The sequence below is a fragment of the Olea europaea genome, chromosome 2 (assembly GCF_002742605.1).
Source record: "Olea europaea var. sylvestris chromosome 2, O_europaea_v1, whole genome shotgun sequence".
Lineage (NCBI taxonomy): Eukaryota > Viridiplantae > Streptophyta > Magnoliopsida > Lamiales > Oleaceae > Olea > Olea europaea.
Genome location: NC_036238.1, coordinates 24,269,475 through 24,285,777, shown reverse-complemented (window position 1 = coordinate 24,285,777; position 16,303 = coordinate 24,269,475). Strand labels below are relative to the sequence as shown.

Below are 16,303 nucleotides of genomic sequence, written 5' to 3'. Positions count from 1 at the left end.
TGAGTGAAAGCCTACTCCCATTTGAAGAAAATTGCAATGTGTCCAACGAAAATTAGACATGGCACATTGATGAGCTTAAATGGTTGAGTTAATTAAATGAATTCTCCATAAACTTATTCATATGTTACTAATTACTTGCTCACTCATAGATTCAAACTGTTACCCATCCATTACCGGAGTAAAATACGTCGGCCCATAAGTAACTTATTTTTTGAAATATGGAATATATATCTGAAATTATGGATACCGATATTTTGGATTGTGGACAGTCATAGTATGTTATATGAGTATAAATATCCTAAGTTATACATATTAATATCTAACACTATGGATATATATACCATTACCATAACTTCTTAGGGTTATATACCAATACATGATTTTTATTTATGTTATCATATTTCCACATTTCCCATTTTACCAATTTATATTAAGTCAGTGTTTGTTTCTTCTTAATTTTGTTTCCGTGCAAAACAATATTATGCTGACAATCTTATTGTCCGTTACAATTTTTAAACTCTTATATTCTTAACAATTTATTGTAATTCTTTGTTCTATTTTTCTATACGTATTTATTGGGTTACACTGCAGCTGAAAATAAAGAGAACCGATTCCTCTTTCTTTCTTTCTGTCTTTTTTTTTTTTTCACTTATTCTCTATGGGCATTAATCAGGAAATAGATTTTGGTTTTTGTGGGCCAAGCCCAAATCTTCATTCCACAATTAGGTTGTAGATAGCCCAACAAAAGTACATGGTCGAAGCTAGAAATTTTATTCTTGCAAGCTCCAAATCCATGTGCAGTTTGAAAATTGAGAAAATTTAAAAAAATTTAATAAATTCTAGAAATTAGTTTAGAAATTTGAGCGAGTAAATGGTTACGTGCGGCACACACTGGTCTAGTGCTATTACTCGAGTTAGGTTTTCATTAATTATAAAGCCATGTCTACTTCAACTTCAGAAATAGTCAAAAAAGAAAAAGAAAAAAAAATTCCCACTTGGCCAAGTTCCAACTTAATAGATTGAGACATTGGCACTTGGCAATGATTTTTCCATTTTTTAGACTGGAAATTTACAAGTCAATACATGCTTTAACCCTCCATCATTGATTGGTCAACGCGTTGTTGCTTAATCACTTTCTAATTGTCGATTAGCATTTTCAAGTGACAACTTGACTATTGCGAGCCAATTAATTACCACAATCAGGGCTTCAAATGCGGGGCGAAACTCGGAAATGATACTTAGATAACTAATTTCAAAATGAGATAGGCTACAAAATATTTTTAATTAAACTAACATATAACTTTTTTATCCCACGCTGAGTTTTTGAGATTGGGTCGCCCTTGGATATAGTGGATTTGTCCCTTGGTATATATGTGCTCTAACCTATTTAGCATGACTTGATTGTTATGAGCTATTGCCTTCAAAACAAGTTCAAGAATATTCGATCATTGCTCTTATTGAGGGTTTCAACTCAACAATTTTAAGTGAATTCTAGCTTTTAAGTTCTAGCTCGGGATAGTAAGTTTTGGGAAAATTATGTTGTACCATTCTTTTTATCTTATAGAAACTGAAACATCATGTATATGTGATAATTTATGAAAAAACGGGTAGTAGTTATTTTGGATTCTAAAATCAGGAGATATTCTAAGGAGTTGCTACAGGGATCATTGGTTGCACAATTTGGTTTATTGGGTTCTTACCTTTAGATGAGCTAGCTTGCAAAAAAAAGAGTTCTTGGTTGGCAGACCCATAATTTGCATAGACAGGTGCTTCTTCAAGGTGAATTTGTAGGTCGGTTAAGATTGTACAATCCCTATTGCGCATGCCATTGTCGAACAATTATGCTACACAAACAAGCTAAAAAACGGGATTAAAAAACAAGGGGAACACGTGTCGACACAAGATTGAACAGTTTGAAAAATAAACAAAACAAACATCCAACCACATGCTGCCAAGTCAGTCTGTCTAACTTTTATCTGTCTTTGAACATGTTCAACCATCATTATTCATCGTTGAAATAGAAAATATTGTTAGTTGGTGACAATTTCTAAAACTATTAGGGGTAGATTTGAACATTGGAAGACCATCTTGGTTGACATTTATGTCCAATAGACAAAAGGATTAGAGAACATTGTGGCCTATTTGTTTCGGCTAGCGAATATCGACATTGTGTTCCAAACTCAAAATTTTTTTATCCCAAATTAATATCTTAATATTTATAATTTCTCCCAATTTTTTTCCCTTTAGAATATAAAATACTTATATTCCACACTCAACTTCTTCTTTATTTCCCTTTTTCGCATCTCTCCTCGTATTCTTGGTGAAATTCTTTCTTCCACAATTAGGTTGTAGATAGCCCAACAAAAGTACATGGTCGAAGCTAGAAATTTTATTCTTGCAAGCTCCAAATCCATGTGCTGTTTGAAAATTGAGAAAATTAAAAAAAATTAATAAATTCTAGAAATTAGTTTAGAAATTTGAGCGAGTAAATGGTTACGTGCGGCACACACTGGTCTAGTGCTATTACTCGAGTTAGGTTTTCATTAATTATAAAGCCATGACTACTTCAACTTCAGAAATAGTCAAAAAAGAAAAAGAAAAAAAAAATTCCCACTTGGCCGAGTTCCAACTTAATAGATTGAGACATTGGCACTTGGCAATGATTTTTCCAATTTTTTAGACTGGAAATTTACAAGTCAATACATGCTTTAACCCACCATCATTGATTGGTCGACGCGTTGTTGCTTAATCACTTTCTAATTGTCAATTAGCATTTTCAAGTGACAGCTTGACTATTGCGAGCCAATTAATTACCACATTCTGGGCTTCAAATGCGGGGCGAAACTCGGAAATGATACTTACATAACTAATTTCAAAATGAGATAGGCTATAAAATATTTTGAATTAAACTAACATATAGTTATCCCACACTAAGTTTTTGAGATTAGGTCGCCCTTGAATATAGTGGATTCGTCCCTTGGTAAATATGTGCTCTAACCTATTTAGCATGACTTGATTGTTATGAGCTATTGCCTTCAAAACAAGTTCAAGAATATTTGATCATTGCTCTTATTAAGGGTTTCAACTCAATAATTTTAAGTGAATTCTAGCTTTTAAGTTCTAGCTCGGGATAGTAAATTTTTCCAAAATTATGTTGTACCATTCTTTTTATCTTATAGAAACTGAAACATCATGTATATGTGATAATTTATGAAAAAACAGGTAGTAGTTATTTTGGATTCTAAAATCAGGAGATATTCTAAGGAGTTGCTACAAGGATCATTGGTTGCACAGTTTGGTTTATTGGGTTCTTATCTTTAGATGAGCTAGCTTGCAAAAAAAGAGTTCGTGGTTGGCAGACCCATAATTTGCATAGACAGGTGCTCCTTCAAAGGTGAATTTGTAGGTCGGTTAAGATTGTACAATCCCTATTGCGCATGCCATTGTCGAACAATTATGCTACACAAACAAGCTAAAAAATAGGTTAAAAAATAAGGGAAACACTTGTCGACACAGAATTGAACAGTTTGAAAAATAAACAAAACAAACATCCAATCACATGCTATCAAATCAGTTTGTCTAACTTTTGCCTGTCGTTGAACCAGTTCAACCATCATTATTCATCGTCGAAATAGAAAATATTATTAGTTAGTGACAATTTCTAAAACTATTAGGGGTAGATTTGAACATTGAACGACCATCTGGGTTGACATTTATGTCCAATAGACAAAAGGATTAGAGAACATTGTGGCTCATTTGTTTCGGCTAGCGAATATCAATCCTGTGTTCCAAACTCAAAATTTTTTTATCCCAAATTAATTTCCTTAATATTTATAATTTCTCCCAATTTTTTTCCCTTTAGAATATAAAATACTTATATTCCATACTCAAGTTCTTCTTTATTTCCCTTTAGAAAATAAAATATTTATATTCCATACTCAAGTTCTTTATTGCCCTTTTTCGCATCTCTCCTCGTATTCTTGGTGAAATTCTTATCTTCCATGCACCAAAAACAAAGGGAGGAGCAAAGGAAAAATGGACTTAACATGAAGACAAAAAAGGAATTTTCGGCCCATCAACTCCAAATTATTGTTCCAAGGTTGAAATTTGATCAAGGAGAGAGAATTTTGATATGAAAACGTTCAAATTTGAGAATTAGTACTGTTTTAAACATAAGTATAAGAAATATTATTAAAGTTTAATTTAATACAATTTTTAATTCATTTAAAAAAAATCTTCATATGTGCTATATTTCTTTAAGGATTTAACGTGTTCATTTTTTAAAATAAAGTTTCGATAAGATTGCAATTTTTCGACTACACATTTCATAATTTGTTAACACTTTTTTTTTTTCATTATAGATTAATTATGAGTTGGAATTAAAATTGAATTCGCCATTTGGGCAAATATGAAGTCACTTCTGAAGTGCAGGCCTCCTTCCTCCTAACCTGTAACCGCGTAAAAGTTGGAGAGTCAATAAAGATTTCTTTTCCATAATTTTCTTCCCCCTATAAATTCCTTTTCCTCCTTTTAGTATTCACGACATTTTTCTTTCCTCTGCATATGTCACAAAGGCCAAACACTCCCCACTTTTCCTCTATAGCTTTTGGCCTCCATTCCAATTTCTTGGTCTCCAGTGAACTGAACTCTAATACCAATTGGTCTTCTTGATTCTTGTTCTAGTTTCCTATTTTTCATTCTTTAAAGAAGAATTGATCAAATTCTTCAAATTTTTTGTTAAATCGACATGGGTTTTAAGGGATTTTTTGAAGGAGGAATTGCTTCCATTGTTGCAGGATGCAGTACACATCCTCTTGATCTGATTAAGGTCCGAATGCAACTCCAGGGTGAAGCTCCGGCGCCGCCGCAGACAGCTTTTCAGACTCTTCGCCCTGCTTTGGCTTTTCACACCACCACCGGCCATGTCCATCCCCATATGGGCCACATCAGCCTCCCTCCACCTCCACCACCACGAGTGGGGCTTGTGTCGGTTGGTATGAAAATTATTCAGCAAGACGGTGTTGCCGCTCTGTTCTCCGGCGTCTCCGCCACCGTCCTCCGCCAGTCACTCTACTCCACCACCAGAATGGGCCTCTACGAAATTCTCAAACAAAAATGGACGGACCCCAATTCCAAAAATATGCCGCTAATGAAAAAAATCTCGGCGGGTCTCATAGCCGGCGGTGTTGGCGCCGCAGTGGGGAACCCAGCCGACGTAGCTATGGTCAGAATGCAAGCCGACGGCCGGCTCCCTCTTGCGCAGCGCCGCAACTACAAAAGCGTGTTGGACGCCATATCCCAAATGGCTAAGAACGAAGGCGTGGCTAGCCTTTGGCGCGGCTCATCTCTCACCGTAAACCGCGCCATGCTTGTCACAGCTTCGCAGCTGGCTTCTTACGATCAATTCAAAGAAATTATACTCGAAAAGGGATTAATGAAAGATGGACTGGGAACACATATCACCGCCAGTTTCGCCGCAGGGTTCGTGGCGGCGGTGGCGTCGAATCCGGTGGACGTAATAAAGACTAGAGTAATGAACATGAAGGTGGAGCCAGGGATGGTCCCACCATACAGTGGGGCCATTGATTGTGCAATGAAAACTATTAGAGCAGAGGGACCCACTTCCCTTTATAAGGGGTTTATTCCTACAATTTCAAGGCAAGGTCCATTTACGGTGGTGCTCTTTGTCACACTGGAACAAGTCCGAAAATTGCTCAAAGAATTTTGATTATTATGATGATGACGACGAAGAATTAAAAGAATATTTGTTTATAGTAATTGATTTCGATTTTGAAATAGGAGTTACACTATATGTAATTTTTTATATTTCATACTTATACTAATTAATGGATTTATATTCTTTTGTTGCACTTAATATTTTTATGATTGTTCCTTAACTAATCATGAATATCTAAGAACAAAAGACGATGGATGTCCTCGTTCTTGCCTGACTTTAATTCTAGTAAAGACAAATTATGTAAGGTTTATGATCTAAAGTGTCTCAAAAACGAAGGGAGATGGTCTAGTATACAAGTTTCAGCGAGTAGTAACTATGAGTTAGACATCTCTTAATTCGTTCAATCTTGACCCATAATTGTCATCAATGGGATATGTTCTTAATGTGGTAAGGGAATTTAATTGTAGTGTCTTGTGAGTAGATGAATGGTGGTTCAAAGTAGTTGATACATGGTAGGGCCACATGATTATGAGAAAGGGCCCTAACTCATGAATAATGAGACATTGTACTTTATTCAGAATGTTTGTAATTGTCAATGTTGAATCGCTAACTTCGTTGCATAAATTCCTCGATTAAGTGCTTGTTTGATATAATTGTGCTATCAACTTTTCAACTAGTTAAACTTCAATTGTAAATATATATTTAATGAGATTCACGATTTTTATTAACTTTTTAATCACATATTTATTAATTTTTTTAAAAATTTGCTAAAAATTAAATCGAAACTTGAAGTATATAATAGATATGGACCATGGCGCATTGTAGAAGTAGCTCAAATTTATCTCCAAATACTATTGAGTCTCGTTTCTTGGACTTCAAATCTACCGCCACATGCGTAACTAAATATGTGGTTGTCAAATGTCAAAAAAAAAAAAAAAAAGCGTATTATCTTAGTGTTATGCCAATGGTTCTTGTTGGACATTTGGTGGGAAATAGCGTGTGGTTGGCACACGTATAATTCCAATACTATTCACTCTTGGAACATTTTGCGTGTGGACCTTTTCTCGTTGTCCTCTTAATACTTTAATTGATATCACAAGGTTTTGGGGCCCAAAAGGGACCTTAAGTCCTAAGGTTCAATAGGAACAACCTGCACCGGACACGTGGTAGATGATAGAATAACTAAGTGAATTTGATTTTCAATTTTCTAGTTTTTTCTACTTGGGTTTTATATTTTAAATATTGAACAGTTATTTTTCATTGAAATGGATGAATAGGTGGGCAAAGGAGAGAAAAAGAGTGATGTGCATAATCATTTGGGTTCGAGGTGTGATAACATATATGGTTCGTGATTTAAAGAATCATGATTTGAGTGGACAGTCTGCTACGTGTTTATATAAAATAATTGAAGTATTTCTCTTAATTAAGGTGACTAAAGCAAGAATGTTCTGTTCTTCGAACCAACTTATGACCCCAAAAACCAAGAAATCTGCAATGCTTTTACCATACTAAGCCCTTTTTGGCCAGAGTCTCCCGGACATGAAAGGCGGCACTCAATGTCCACTCTTTATTTTCATATTTGACCAATGAATCTGTGTCTGTTGTTACTTTCGCCAAGTAAACTTGCTCAACCGATGGGCAACCAACGTCCATGTGTTTGTACTCCTTTCAAAGGAGAGGCATGTCGGGTTGGATTTTAAAACAATGGTGGCAAGTAAGATGATATGTCAATCATCGTAGCCCTTATTAAGCTCTACAATCATCATAAATTTGCTTTTCTTCAAGTAATAAAAAATCTTATTTGAATTGGGTTGATTAAGATTTTAGCTTTGTCTCTAAATTTAGAAAGCTAACCTCTTTTTCTATTCTTAATTTACAATAATTGCATTTAATTAATTATATATTTTAATACTATACTTCTTAAACTATTCAAATTGGATTTAAATTGGTAGGTGAATTGACATACGAAAAAGTATGTATATAAAATATAAAGAGAAATAAATAAATATTTTTTGAGAAAATTAAGCAAAATGAAGAGCCAAAATAGTGAGATTGTTGAAGTATATAATTGTTGTCAATGGGATGTGTTCTTAATGTGGGAAGGAATCTTATTGTAGTGTCTTGGAGTAGTTGAATTGTGGTTCAAAGTAGTTGATATGTGGTATGGCCACACTATTATGATAAAGTGCCGTAACTCATGAACAATGGGACATCATACTTTATTCAAAATATTGATAATTATCGACATTGGCGGACCCACATTGGGCCACTAGCTTTAGAGGTTTTTATTTTTTTAATAGACTCCAAAATCACGAAGAAAAAAGAGAATCATTCCATTACCAAAGAACAATTGAAATGATTGTTTTTAGAGGAAATTTCATTGGGTGTCAAAATTTGAGTATGAATTATCAAAAATGTCATCTTTTAAATTGTCTATCAAAAATATCAATGTAGGACAATTTTGCCCGTCTGAATCATTACAATACCTTTTGTGTCCTTGTACCAAAACTGAGTAATTGTCAGATGAAATGACAATTAGTGTTGGAAACCAAACCCAAAAAAAATAAATAAAAAAAAAACCAAACAAATTACACATGAAATAAAAACAAAGGAAGGGAGAGAAACCCTCGAACAAAAAATCCCCAATCTCACTCGTCTCTCTCACTACAATCGACCATCGGCCGACGAAATTGGAAGTTTTGTTGCAATCGCCCATCGTCGAAGACCATCGACAGAACCTTCGACGGCAAAGGTCCTATAGGATTCTTCAGGTTTGGTGTTTTCTTTAAAAAAAAAAAAAAAAAAGAGAAAGAAACAAAAAAAAACATAAAAAAAAAACCAAACAAATTACATATGAAATAAAAACAAAGGAAGGAAGAGAAACCCTCGAACAAAAAATCCCCAATCTCACTCGTCTCTCTCACTGCAATTGACCATCGGTCGACCGTCGGCAAAATTGAAAGTTTTGCTACAATCGCCCGCTGGCCCATCGTCAAAGACCACCGATAGAACCTTCGGTCTTATACAATTCTTCAGGTTTGGTGTTTTGTTTCGATTTGGTCGTTGCCGTGTCAATTTCCATCTAGCGTTGTGTACTTAAGTTATTCATGTGATTATAAGATTCTTGTGAAGACAAGCCAAGGTTGGTTTGAACCCATTGGGACCATGTTTAAGTACCCTAGTGTTCCTCTTAACACGGTAGGGTCTCCTCGATCATAATTAGGGTCAATAGAATCAGATTTTCAGTGGCGACATGTAAAGATCATATCAATAATTAATCTAGATTGGGAACTAGAATTGATATTTATATATATATATTAGAAATGAACTAAAATCTTACAGTAAAATGGTTTTTGGATGAAAATTTTAAACTTTAAGCTTTTGCATTCTCTCAGTGATAAACTACATATTTGAATATGGAGTTTGTTTTGTTGTTACAATACTATTCTTTTCAACTGACAAAAAGTAGCCCCCGTTTGATGGCCATTATTTGGAGTTGGTTCTGTTGTTACGATACTATTATTTGCAACTGCCAAAAATAGCTCCATTTTGATGGCCATTATTCTGAGAAAATGGAGTTTTGATTAGTGATTGTTTGAATAACATATGGTTAAGTTGATTTTATGTGCAAAATATTGTATTGTGTAATTATATGGTTGAAATGAGTATGAGAATTACCGAGTGTTGAAATAACGGTTGGTAATTGGGGCTTAATTTGTGTAACTTCAAAATTGTCTGCCATCTTGTGCTTTTTAAATTTTGAGTAGTTCCACTAATGAATTTGTGAAAATCTAAGAGCCCCTCGGTATACTTTTAGGCACTTTATCTCATTTGAGGCCCAAAAAAAATTGTGATGCTTAAAGATTTTTGTTTGGAGGGACATTTTTCAAATGAAGAGGAAAGTGAGTTGGTTTGATTAGATACCCATTGTTTGCAATATGAAGCACGATAAAGGCTGTATGCTAAGTTCTTGTCAATTTACTCATGTCTATTCAGAAAGAAACTGAGGTATGAACAAATCATAGAAACCACTCTCTTGTGGCTTTAGTGCTCGCAAATTGTGGAGAATTAATAAATAGTATGGTTAGATGGAAAGAAACTTCCATTTTACCTGGTTAAAATTTAATTTTAACATTTTTTTTTGTATCTGCCCCCATTATTTGCACGTGGCAAACAACAATGCAACTTTTCATTCATTTCATTTCACAGTAGTCCTCATCTTTGAGTATGTGTTCATATCCTACAAGCAAATGTTTTGTATAACATGTTGACCGATTTCTGTAATGTCTTCCGGACCTTATTCATAATCTTTGATTTTTCCCCATCATTTTGTAATGAAATGTGGTCATACTTGACATCTAATGGCAGACATTGCTTTTTTGTAGAAATTTGTTGGCTTATCTATATCCGAAGGCTATATTGCAATTGGCTAGGAAACAACTTGTGAGCACGGAGAAGTGTACATTTTGGACAATGGACGAGAGGTTAAAAAGGCATCCTTCAGTTAAGATCTGATTGGTTAGATCTAAATATTTGGTTTTTCTTGACTTTAGTTTTAATTCTGTCATTACAATGAGATTCATGCTACTGAACTATCATTACAATGTGATTCATGGTACTGGCCTATCTTATGAAGATTGTTGCGATTTCATGTTTTTTCTATAGCATGTAGTCTTACATGTAAATTCTGGTGTAAAATCTTGAATAAAGTGGAGGTTAAAAGTTGAATCTTCCTTCTACGCCAAAGAAAGGACTTATCTCTAATTTTTGTTTATATGTAACGCTATTTCATAGCGAACTGTATTATAGCACATACCTTGCACGTGCGTCTCACTAGTTTTATTTAAAAATTCAAGTATTGAGTCTTATTTATTTATTTACATTTCATTAATCTGCAAAGTCATCACATTACATCCAACTTTTGTCAATGTTTTGATCTAGGCAACCTCTAAAATTCAGATTATGCGACTGTTTTGAGCAAATGAAATGAGAAATAATTTAAATGGAAGTCTGTTAATTTTGAAGGAATGCCATTTTAGTTGTGTGCATAACATAGGTTCTTTGTGCAATTCAAGTGAGGAAATTATTGATGGAAGTATTTACCTGGAGCATTCTTAAAACTCCAGTAAATGCTGTGTAACTTGTGGTGCATTTCTTGATAATTTATGGAAACAATCTTTTTATTAGACATCTGGTGCTAAGCATGCTAAGGTACACAATGCATTCCACTATAATTTTACTTGTGAAATGAAATATATTAAAACCACTTTTCTTATGATGCCTTTTATAGATAACATTTAGAATTGTACTCTAATATAGAACTTGTTGAATTATATTATACTTTATGAACTTGTGGAATTATATCAAACTTTGGGCAATTACCTATGAAAAAGATGTTATACTTCAGGCAATTGTTGTACAATTTGAAAAATACTTGGGAAGAAGTTTATATAATTTACACATCTGTTGAGAGGCCATTGTTTAGCTGGATTATTAACGGTATTGATTTGACGGGGGAAAATTTGTAAATAACTTTTTAGTTCGTGTTGATTTTTTTCCATAAATTGTCCTTGTTCAATTCCTTGTTTCTTTCAATAGCGTGCTTGCTACAAGTTTTTCGTTCTTACGTACAGGTAGTCCGATTTAATTGCTGACAACATTTATCCATTCCATATTAAAGCAATAGCACGCTCGCCGCCGTCCACCACTACCGTCACTATAAGCTTCTCTTTTTCTCCCTCCCGCTTAGTTTTCTAATTTTCATTTATTATTTCCTTCGATTTAATTTACAGTAATTTGCATTTCTCTTCAAGTGATGTGAATTTCATTCAATGTCCTTGTATGTCAATGTTGTTCGCCTGCACATGTAAGTTTAGCTAGCAGACCAAGTCCCAGCCAACTGTCGTACCCAAGGTTTCACCTCAGTTTTTCTCGACAGTTCACTGTTCTGGCACCTCATTTTCCTTCATTAAATTGCTATATATGTTACAATTGTTTATATTCATCCCGTAACCCCGTTTATATGAATATACCTTGCAAGCATGATGGAGTTCAAATTCCGTATTCCGGAAAGTGCAAGGTTGCAGGCGCACATTTCGTAACATAGCAACCTCAAGTACGTGAAGACTATCATGGACCATTTCGACGAGCGGCACCGGGAGGACATCCGCAACTCCTCTCTTGGGTATCTGGCCGACGTTTCGGACATTCAATTCTCTGTCCAACTCATCCAGCAACTAGTTTTCAGAACCATCCGCACCGATAAGCTGTATGAGCTATGGTTCAGCGTGCAAGGACATCTCATGAGATTGGATCTACAGGAGTATGCGCTTGTGACAGGGTTAAGATGCGGTGCATTCTCAGAGGGTGCTGAATCCAATCGAATGCTAGAGCTGAGGCGGTTGAAAGAGAGGTACTTCAAATCCAATGACAAGATTTCGTTGGCTCAACTGCAGTCTGCAATGGCTCGAAGTTCGACGCCTCGAGCTGATTGTTACAAGCTAGGGTTGGTTCTAATTCTCGAGAGAGTTTTCAATGCTCCAGATAATAATGTCGGTATCCATTTGCCTACATTATCAATCGTGGACGACCTGGACTTATTTTTTGCCTATCCTTGGGGTAGGGTTAGATATAGGCGACTGTTGCACGGATTTTGGGGTACTTGGGTAAAAAAATTTCAAAAGGCAAAGAGGAGGAAGGAGAAGGAGATTATGTACACAGTCCATGGCCTCCCCATTGCCATGCAGGTATGAACATTGGTTGCATTATTGTACCATGCCCGATTTTCATCTCCGGTAGCGTCGTTCGTAGAATATTATGAAACTGAATTTTTGGTTCTTCTTCCCACAGGTTTGGGCGTACGAGGTGCTTTCGAAGGTTGGGGAAACATTTTGTCGAGCGAGTAGGTGAACGACTGCCATGACTTCTTTGCTAGTCGACAAGGAAACAACCACAGTATCGTACATATGATGCATTTTTCAAGAATGTTAAGGTATACGTAGAATAGGATTACAAGTTCCATTTCGATCGTTTCGTTACAGTGTTGTGCCTTCTAATGTGAGTCCCATAACCTTATTTTGCAGCTCCACGTGTACACAACACTACGGCCCACCGATGCTGAGGCGCAACAACCCTATTTTTCGACTCTCGTGCCGTACGATGAACCCCGATTTCGATTTTGGATGACATTACAAGGACCGCTGTCGTGCCGCAGTTCAATGCATCGGGCGACGACGGTCATGATGGTGGACATGCGGCAAGGGAAGATTCCAAGGATGAGGCATCCAAAGGAGGAAGAAGTGAGGAGCAGACGTCCAGAGGCGATGACAAAAAAGGTGCGTCGGGCAGTGATCCAGACAATGAGGACACTGGCGAGTCTCATGGTGAGGGCTCCAGCGCCGGCGAGGACACCCATGAAGGAGCTAGGGGTACCTCTTCTTCACCTCGACCGCCGCAAGACCCTTCTCCAGACCGACGGAGCACAACGCAGGCAAGAGCCGTAGGAACATCTGCACCCGGCTTGAGCAGAGAGGACATGGAAGAGCTGCTCTTGGACCAAAGAATCCTATTTGAAATGCGACTCTGGACAGTGAAGCTCGAAATCCAACAGCACGTGACCTCCGAATGTACAAGTCTTCAAGAGTTCTTAGGTAGCCTCGTGGCCCGAGCTGGTCCGACTACCGCAGAACCTGCAACAAGGGCCGAGAAAGAGGTCGGCGTCTCAGGTTCTTTACCAGAAGGTATGCCTGTTACCTGCGTACAACTTTTGCTTTCCAATTTTAACTAACATTCGTCATTACTCATCATACCTCTGTCTGACATAGTATTGTCGTTGTTTCATACAACTTCGTAGACGTATATGGAGGACCCGCGAAGCCATGCCCGTATAAGTCGGACATCGCAATCGACACATGGAATATGCAAGGTATATAGATTTTTCATTTATACAATCTAAATGTATTACTTCATGTACTTTGCATGGTTTGAAATTTTCTCCACTTATTATAATGAAGCTGGTATAATGTTGTTTTCATCAGACGCAGTAGACATTGCACCAAGCCAGGACGATCTGAACCTGCCAGTGCCCGTTACAAGCAAAGAAGTGCAAGGTACTGTGTCCTTTACGAGGGTTTTTTTCAATTGTATTTAACGGCATGTACACTTACATACGTGTTGTACTGGTTAGATGCAGGAGCCACGGAGCCCTCGAATGACGCCGGGGACGACAATGAAGAGGCGGACGGTTGCGATACGACGGATGGCAATGGTAGGTTAACTGGCTCCATTACGCAGTTTTGATCACATGCAATTTTGGTAACTAACTTAGCCCATCTCAATTTTCTATAGGTGTTGTCACTAAAGTCACAGCTCTCAGGTCGGTACCCGAAGCACGAGCCGGAGTTCCTACAATGACACGATGCTCGGCATGGTTGCGATGACCAGCTGTTGCTAAGAGGACTCCATATACGGGGGGAGGGCGAAGAGAACCAAAAAGTAGTTGTTCTTAAGTGGCCGGAGAGCAGGACGATGGTTCTGAACTCCTTTTTGGGCGGTGACTGAATTGGTAGACGTTTTGTTGGGATGTTAACTTGCTGGATTTTGTATTGTTGACATGGTTTTTCTTTACCTTTACATTTTACGTACTATTGGGATACCGTGGCGATGCTTTCACGCATTCATCACATTTTACGTTGTTGGTGTTGAATGCCATGTGGATTTCAGGAAAATGCTGATAGTTTTAGGTACCAGTACAATATATGTTGAACTTATTTTTCGACTTTTATTACATGACTCTTCCAGGAAATTTAAAATTTCCGACGACGTTATCGTTCTGCATATTGTCTATGAACTATATTGTTCTTATGTGTTACATGTTTTCAGTGATTTTGCCTTATGTGTTCAGTGGTTATGCATGTATGTTGTACGTACGCCATTGTAGTGTTTTTTAGAATGTTGTTTCATTAGTTTGAGGATGGTGTACATATGCCATTATAGTGGGAATTGTGTCCTGAGGAGGTGATGTTAGGCAAATTTAAAAGTGATGCCATAGTAATGAATTCGCAATATTGTGGAGATCATTTGGCATGTCAGGTAGTTTGAATTTTGCCATATTCTGTGGTTATTTTTATTCGAGTTTCTTTCTTTCTCGAGAGGCCGCTTAACTTATAGTCTGTGAACAGGGTGGTTGCGATGGTGGTAGAATTGGGAGAGAACAAGCTAGACAATCTCATCTCATTTTTGCGCAGTGCTAAACGTCCCCGGATCCCAAGGTAGCTTAGCTGTTTAGTTTATCTATGATGTGTGAATGATGCATTATTGCCTGCGTGTGAGGATAGAATATCACAGACCTTTTCTTATTCTTGAAGCATGTCGAGAAAAATAATGTGAATGTATGCAAGGTAGGTTGGCTAGTGAAGTTCTGAGTTCATAAAATAATTGATATAAAATATTCTTTATAAGAACATACCCATATCCTACAATATGTCATCTGGACTTTGCGTTGATTTTATATATCTTCTATCGGAGTAATTTCGGGAAGAAATGTGGACAAATAATTGTCTACCTTTAAGGGTGAGAGATATTTTATTCATAGACATATTTATCTGCTTGTAATCTCTACAAATTATGAGAGACGGCACAATTGCAGATTCAGTGTAAGTTTACGATCACCCACAATTCGAAGATATGATTATTCGTATAACCTTTGGCATATTTGTAATTTAACGCATTAATTTTAACGTAGGTTGCAGAAATGAGAGCTCGTTCAGACGAAAGCCCGTTAGCCAAATGTCATAGTTGGTGCACGTACATGAGATGCAACGCACAGTGACAGCGTGAAATTTTATATTTTTTTGGGGTGTAAAATTTTCGTCTACTTCAAACAGTCGATGTCCTAAATTTGTTGGAACTGGACGTGTAGTTACCTATATTTGAAATGTTTAAAGGGAGAAGTATTTGTGTTGCAATGAAGCCCCTTGGCTCGCGTTAGGACGTCATATATCCGCTATAGTCGTAATTTATCATTTCGATTATCACGTGCGAGTGTGTTACTAATAGTCGTTAAATTTCAGAAGATGAGCCATTGACAATGTCGAAACCATGACAACCACAAGCTTCGAGCTAGAAAATGACTTTATATTCGTTTCATTATGTTTCATGCGTCGTCGACCATTTACGTTGACATCATGAGCCACATGGGTGAGACCATGTACCCTTTTGAACATGGTACAAGTAGCTAGAAATTAGTTTGACTATATTTTAGTTGCAGGATATCCCCATTGCTTAATAGTACACAAGATTTATGAGCTTTTAAGGTCCTGGTAATTATGGCAAAATGGGGATAAATGTACACTTAATTTATTGAACAATCACACCAATTGGTTTTCACATTGACAAGGAGATTGGACATGGTGGTTGGGAAGATGATGAACATAATTGCTCCCCATTCTTCTTGCTTATAAATACAATATGTGAGTTCATTGTATCCTAGAAACAACCTAGTTGAATACCATTCTTAGAATTATAAGTCCTCACACACTATTTGTTTCATCAATACTTGACAACATCGATATAATGAGTTCGTCCACAGGAAGCAACGAACCGTTCAACGTCAACGAGCCAGTACCA

At 36.7% G+C, this 16,303-nt stretch overlaps 3 protein-coding genes across 7 annotated transcripts in view; all 3 read left to right on the top strand.

Annotated features, from left to right (window-relative positions):
• Nucleotides 1-4,533: 4,533 nt before the first annotated feature.
• LOC111367534 (mitochondrial uncoupling protein 5-like) overlaps nucleotides 4,534-16,303 on the top strand; it is a 24,196-nt gene continuing 12,426 nt past the window's right edge. Inside the window, exon 1 of the mRNA XM_022988476.1 lies at nucleotides 4,534-4,747. The gene's annotated coding sequence lies outside the window, so the exon portion shown is untranslated. The remainder of the gene's footprint in view (nucleotides 4,748-16,303) is intronic.
• LOC111367529 (mitochondrial uncoupling protein 5-like) lies at nucleotides 4,720-5,870 on the top strand. The gene has a single exon (XM_022988462.1). The coding sequence runs from the start codon at nucleotides 4,748-4,750 to the stop codon at nucleotides 5,726-5,728; it is 981 nt and encodes a 326-aa protein (XP_022844230.1). The 5' UTR covers nucleotides 4,720-4,747; the 3' UTR covers nucleotides 5,729-5,870.
• Nucleotides 8,537-14,810, top strand: LOC111367544. Of its 5 annotated transcripts, none has more exons than XM_022988499.1 (9): nucleotides 8,537-8,713; nucleotides 10,063-10,180; nucleotides 11,311-12,423; nucleotides 12,527-12,668; nucleotides 12,760-13,416; nucleotides 13,530-13,601; nucleotides 13,714-13,785; nucleotides 13,869-13,943; nucleotides 14,024-14,810. In XM_022988499.1, the coding sequence occupies exons 5-9, from the start codon at nucleotides 13,212-13,214 to the stop codon at nucleotides 14,113-14,115; spliced, it is 516 nt and encodes a 171-aa protein (XP_022844267.1). In that variant the 5' UTR covers nucleotides 8,537-8,713; nucleotides 10,063-10,180; nucleotides 11,311-12,423; nucleotides 12,527-12,668; nucleotides 12,760-13,211; the 3' UTR covers nucleotides 14,116-14,810. The 5 variants fall into 5 exon arrangements, 2 of the variants coding, with proteins under 2 accessions (XP_022844267.1, XP_022844260.1); XM_022988492.1 differs by having other exon boundaries at nucleotides 13,863-13,943; nucleotides 14,024-14,808; XR_002697841.1 differs by lacking the exons at nucleotides 13,530-13,601; nucleotides 13,714-13,785; nucleotides 13,869-13,943; nucleotides 14,024-14,810 and having other exon boundaries at nucleotides 11,311-11,590; nucleotides 11,718-12,423; nucleotides 12,760-13,205.

Coding starts and splice junctions, on each gene's coding strand:
- LOC111367544 (XM_022988492.1), top strand. CDS start 13,212: ATGGAAGAGCTGCTCTTGGACCAAAGAATCCTATTTGAAATGCGACTC. Junction 13,417..13,529: donor CTCAGGTTCTTTACCAGAAG/GTATGCCTGTTA, acceptor ACAACTTCGTAG/ACGTATATGGAGGACCCGCG. Junction 13,786..13,862: donor TACAAGCAAAGAAGTGCAAG/GTACTGTGTCCT, acceptor TGTACTGGTTAG/ATGCAGGAGCCACGGAGCCC.
- LOC111367529 (XM_022988462.1), top strand. CDS start 4,748: ATGGGTTTTAAGGGATTTTTTGAAGGAGGAATTGCTTCCATTGTTGCA.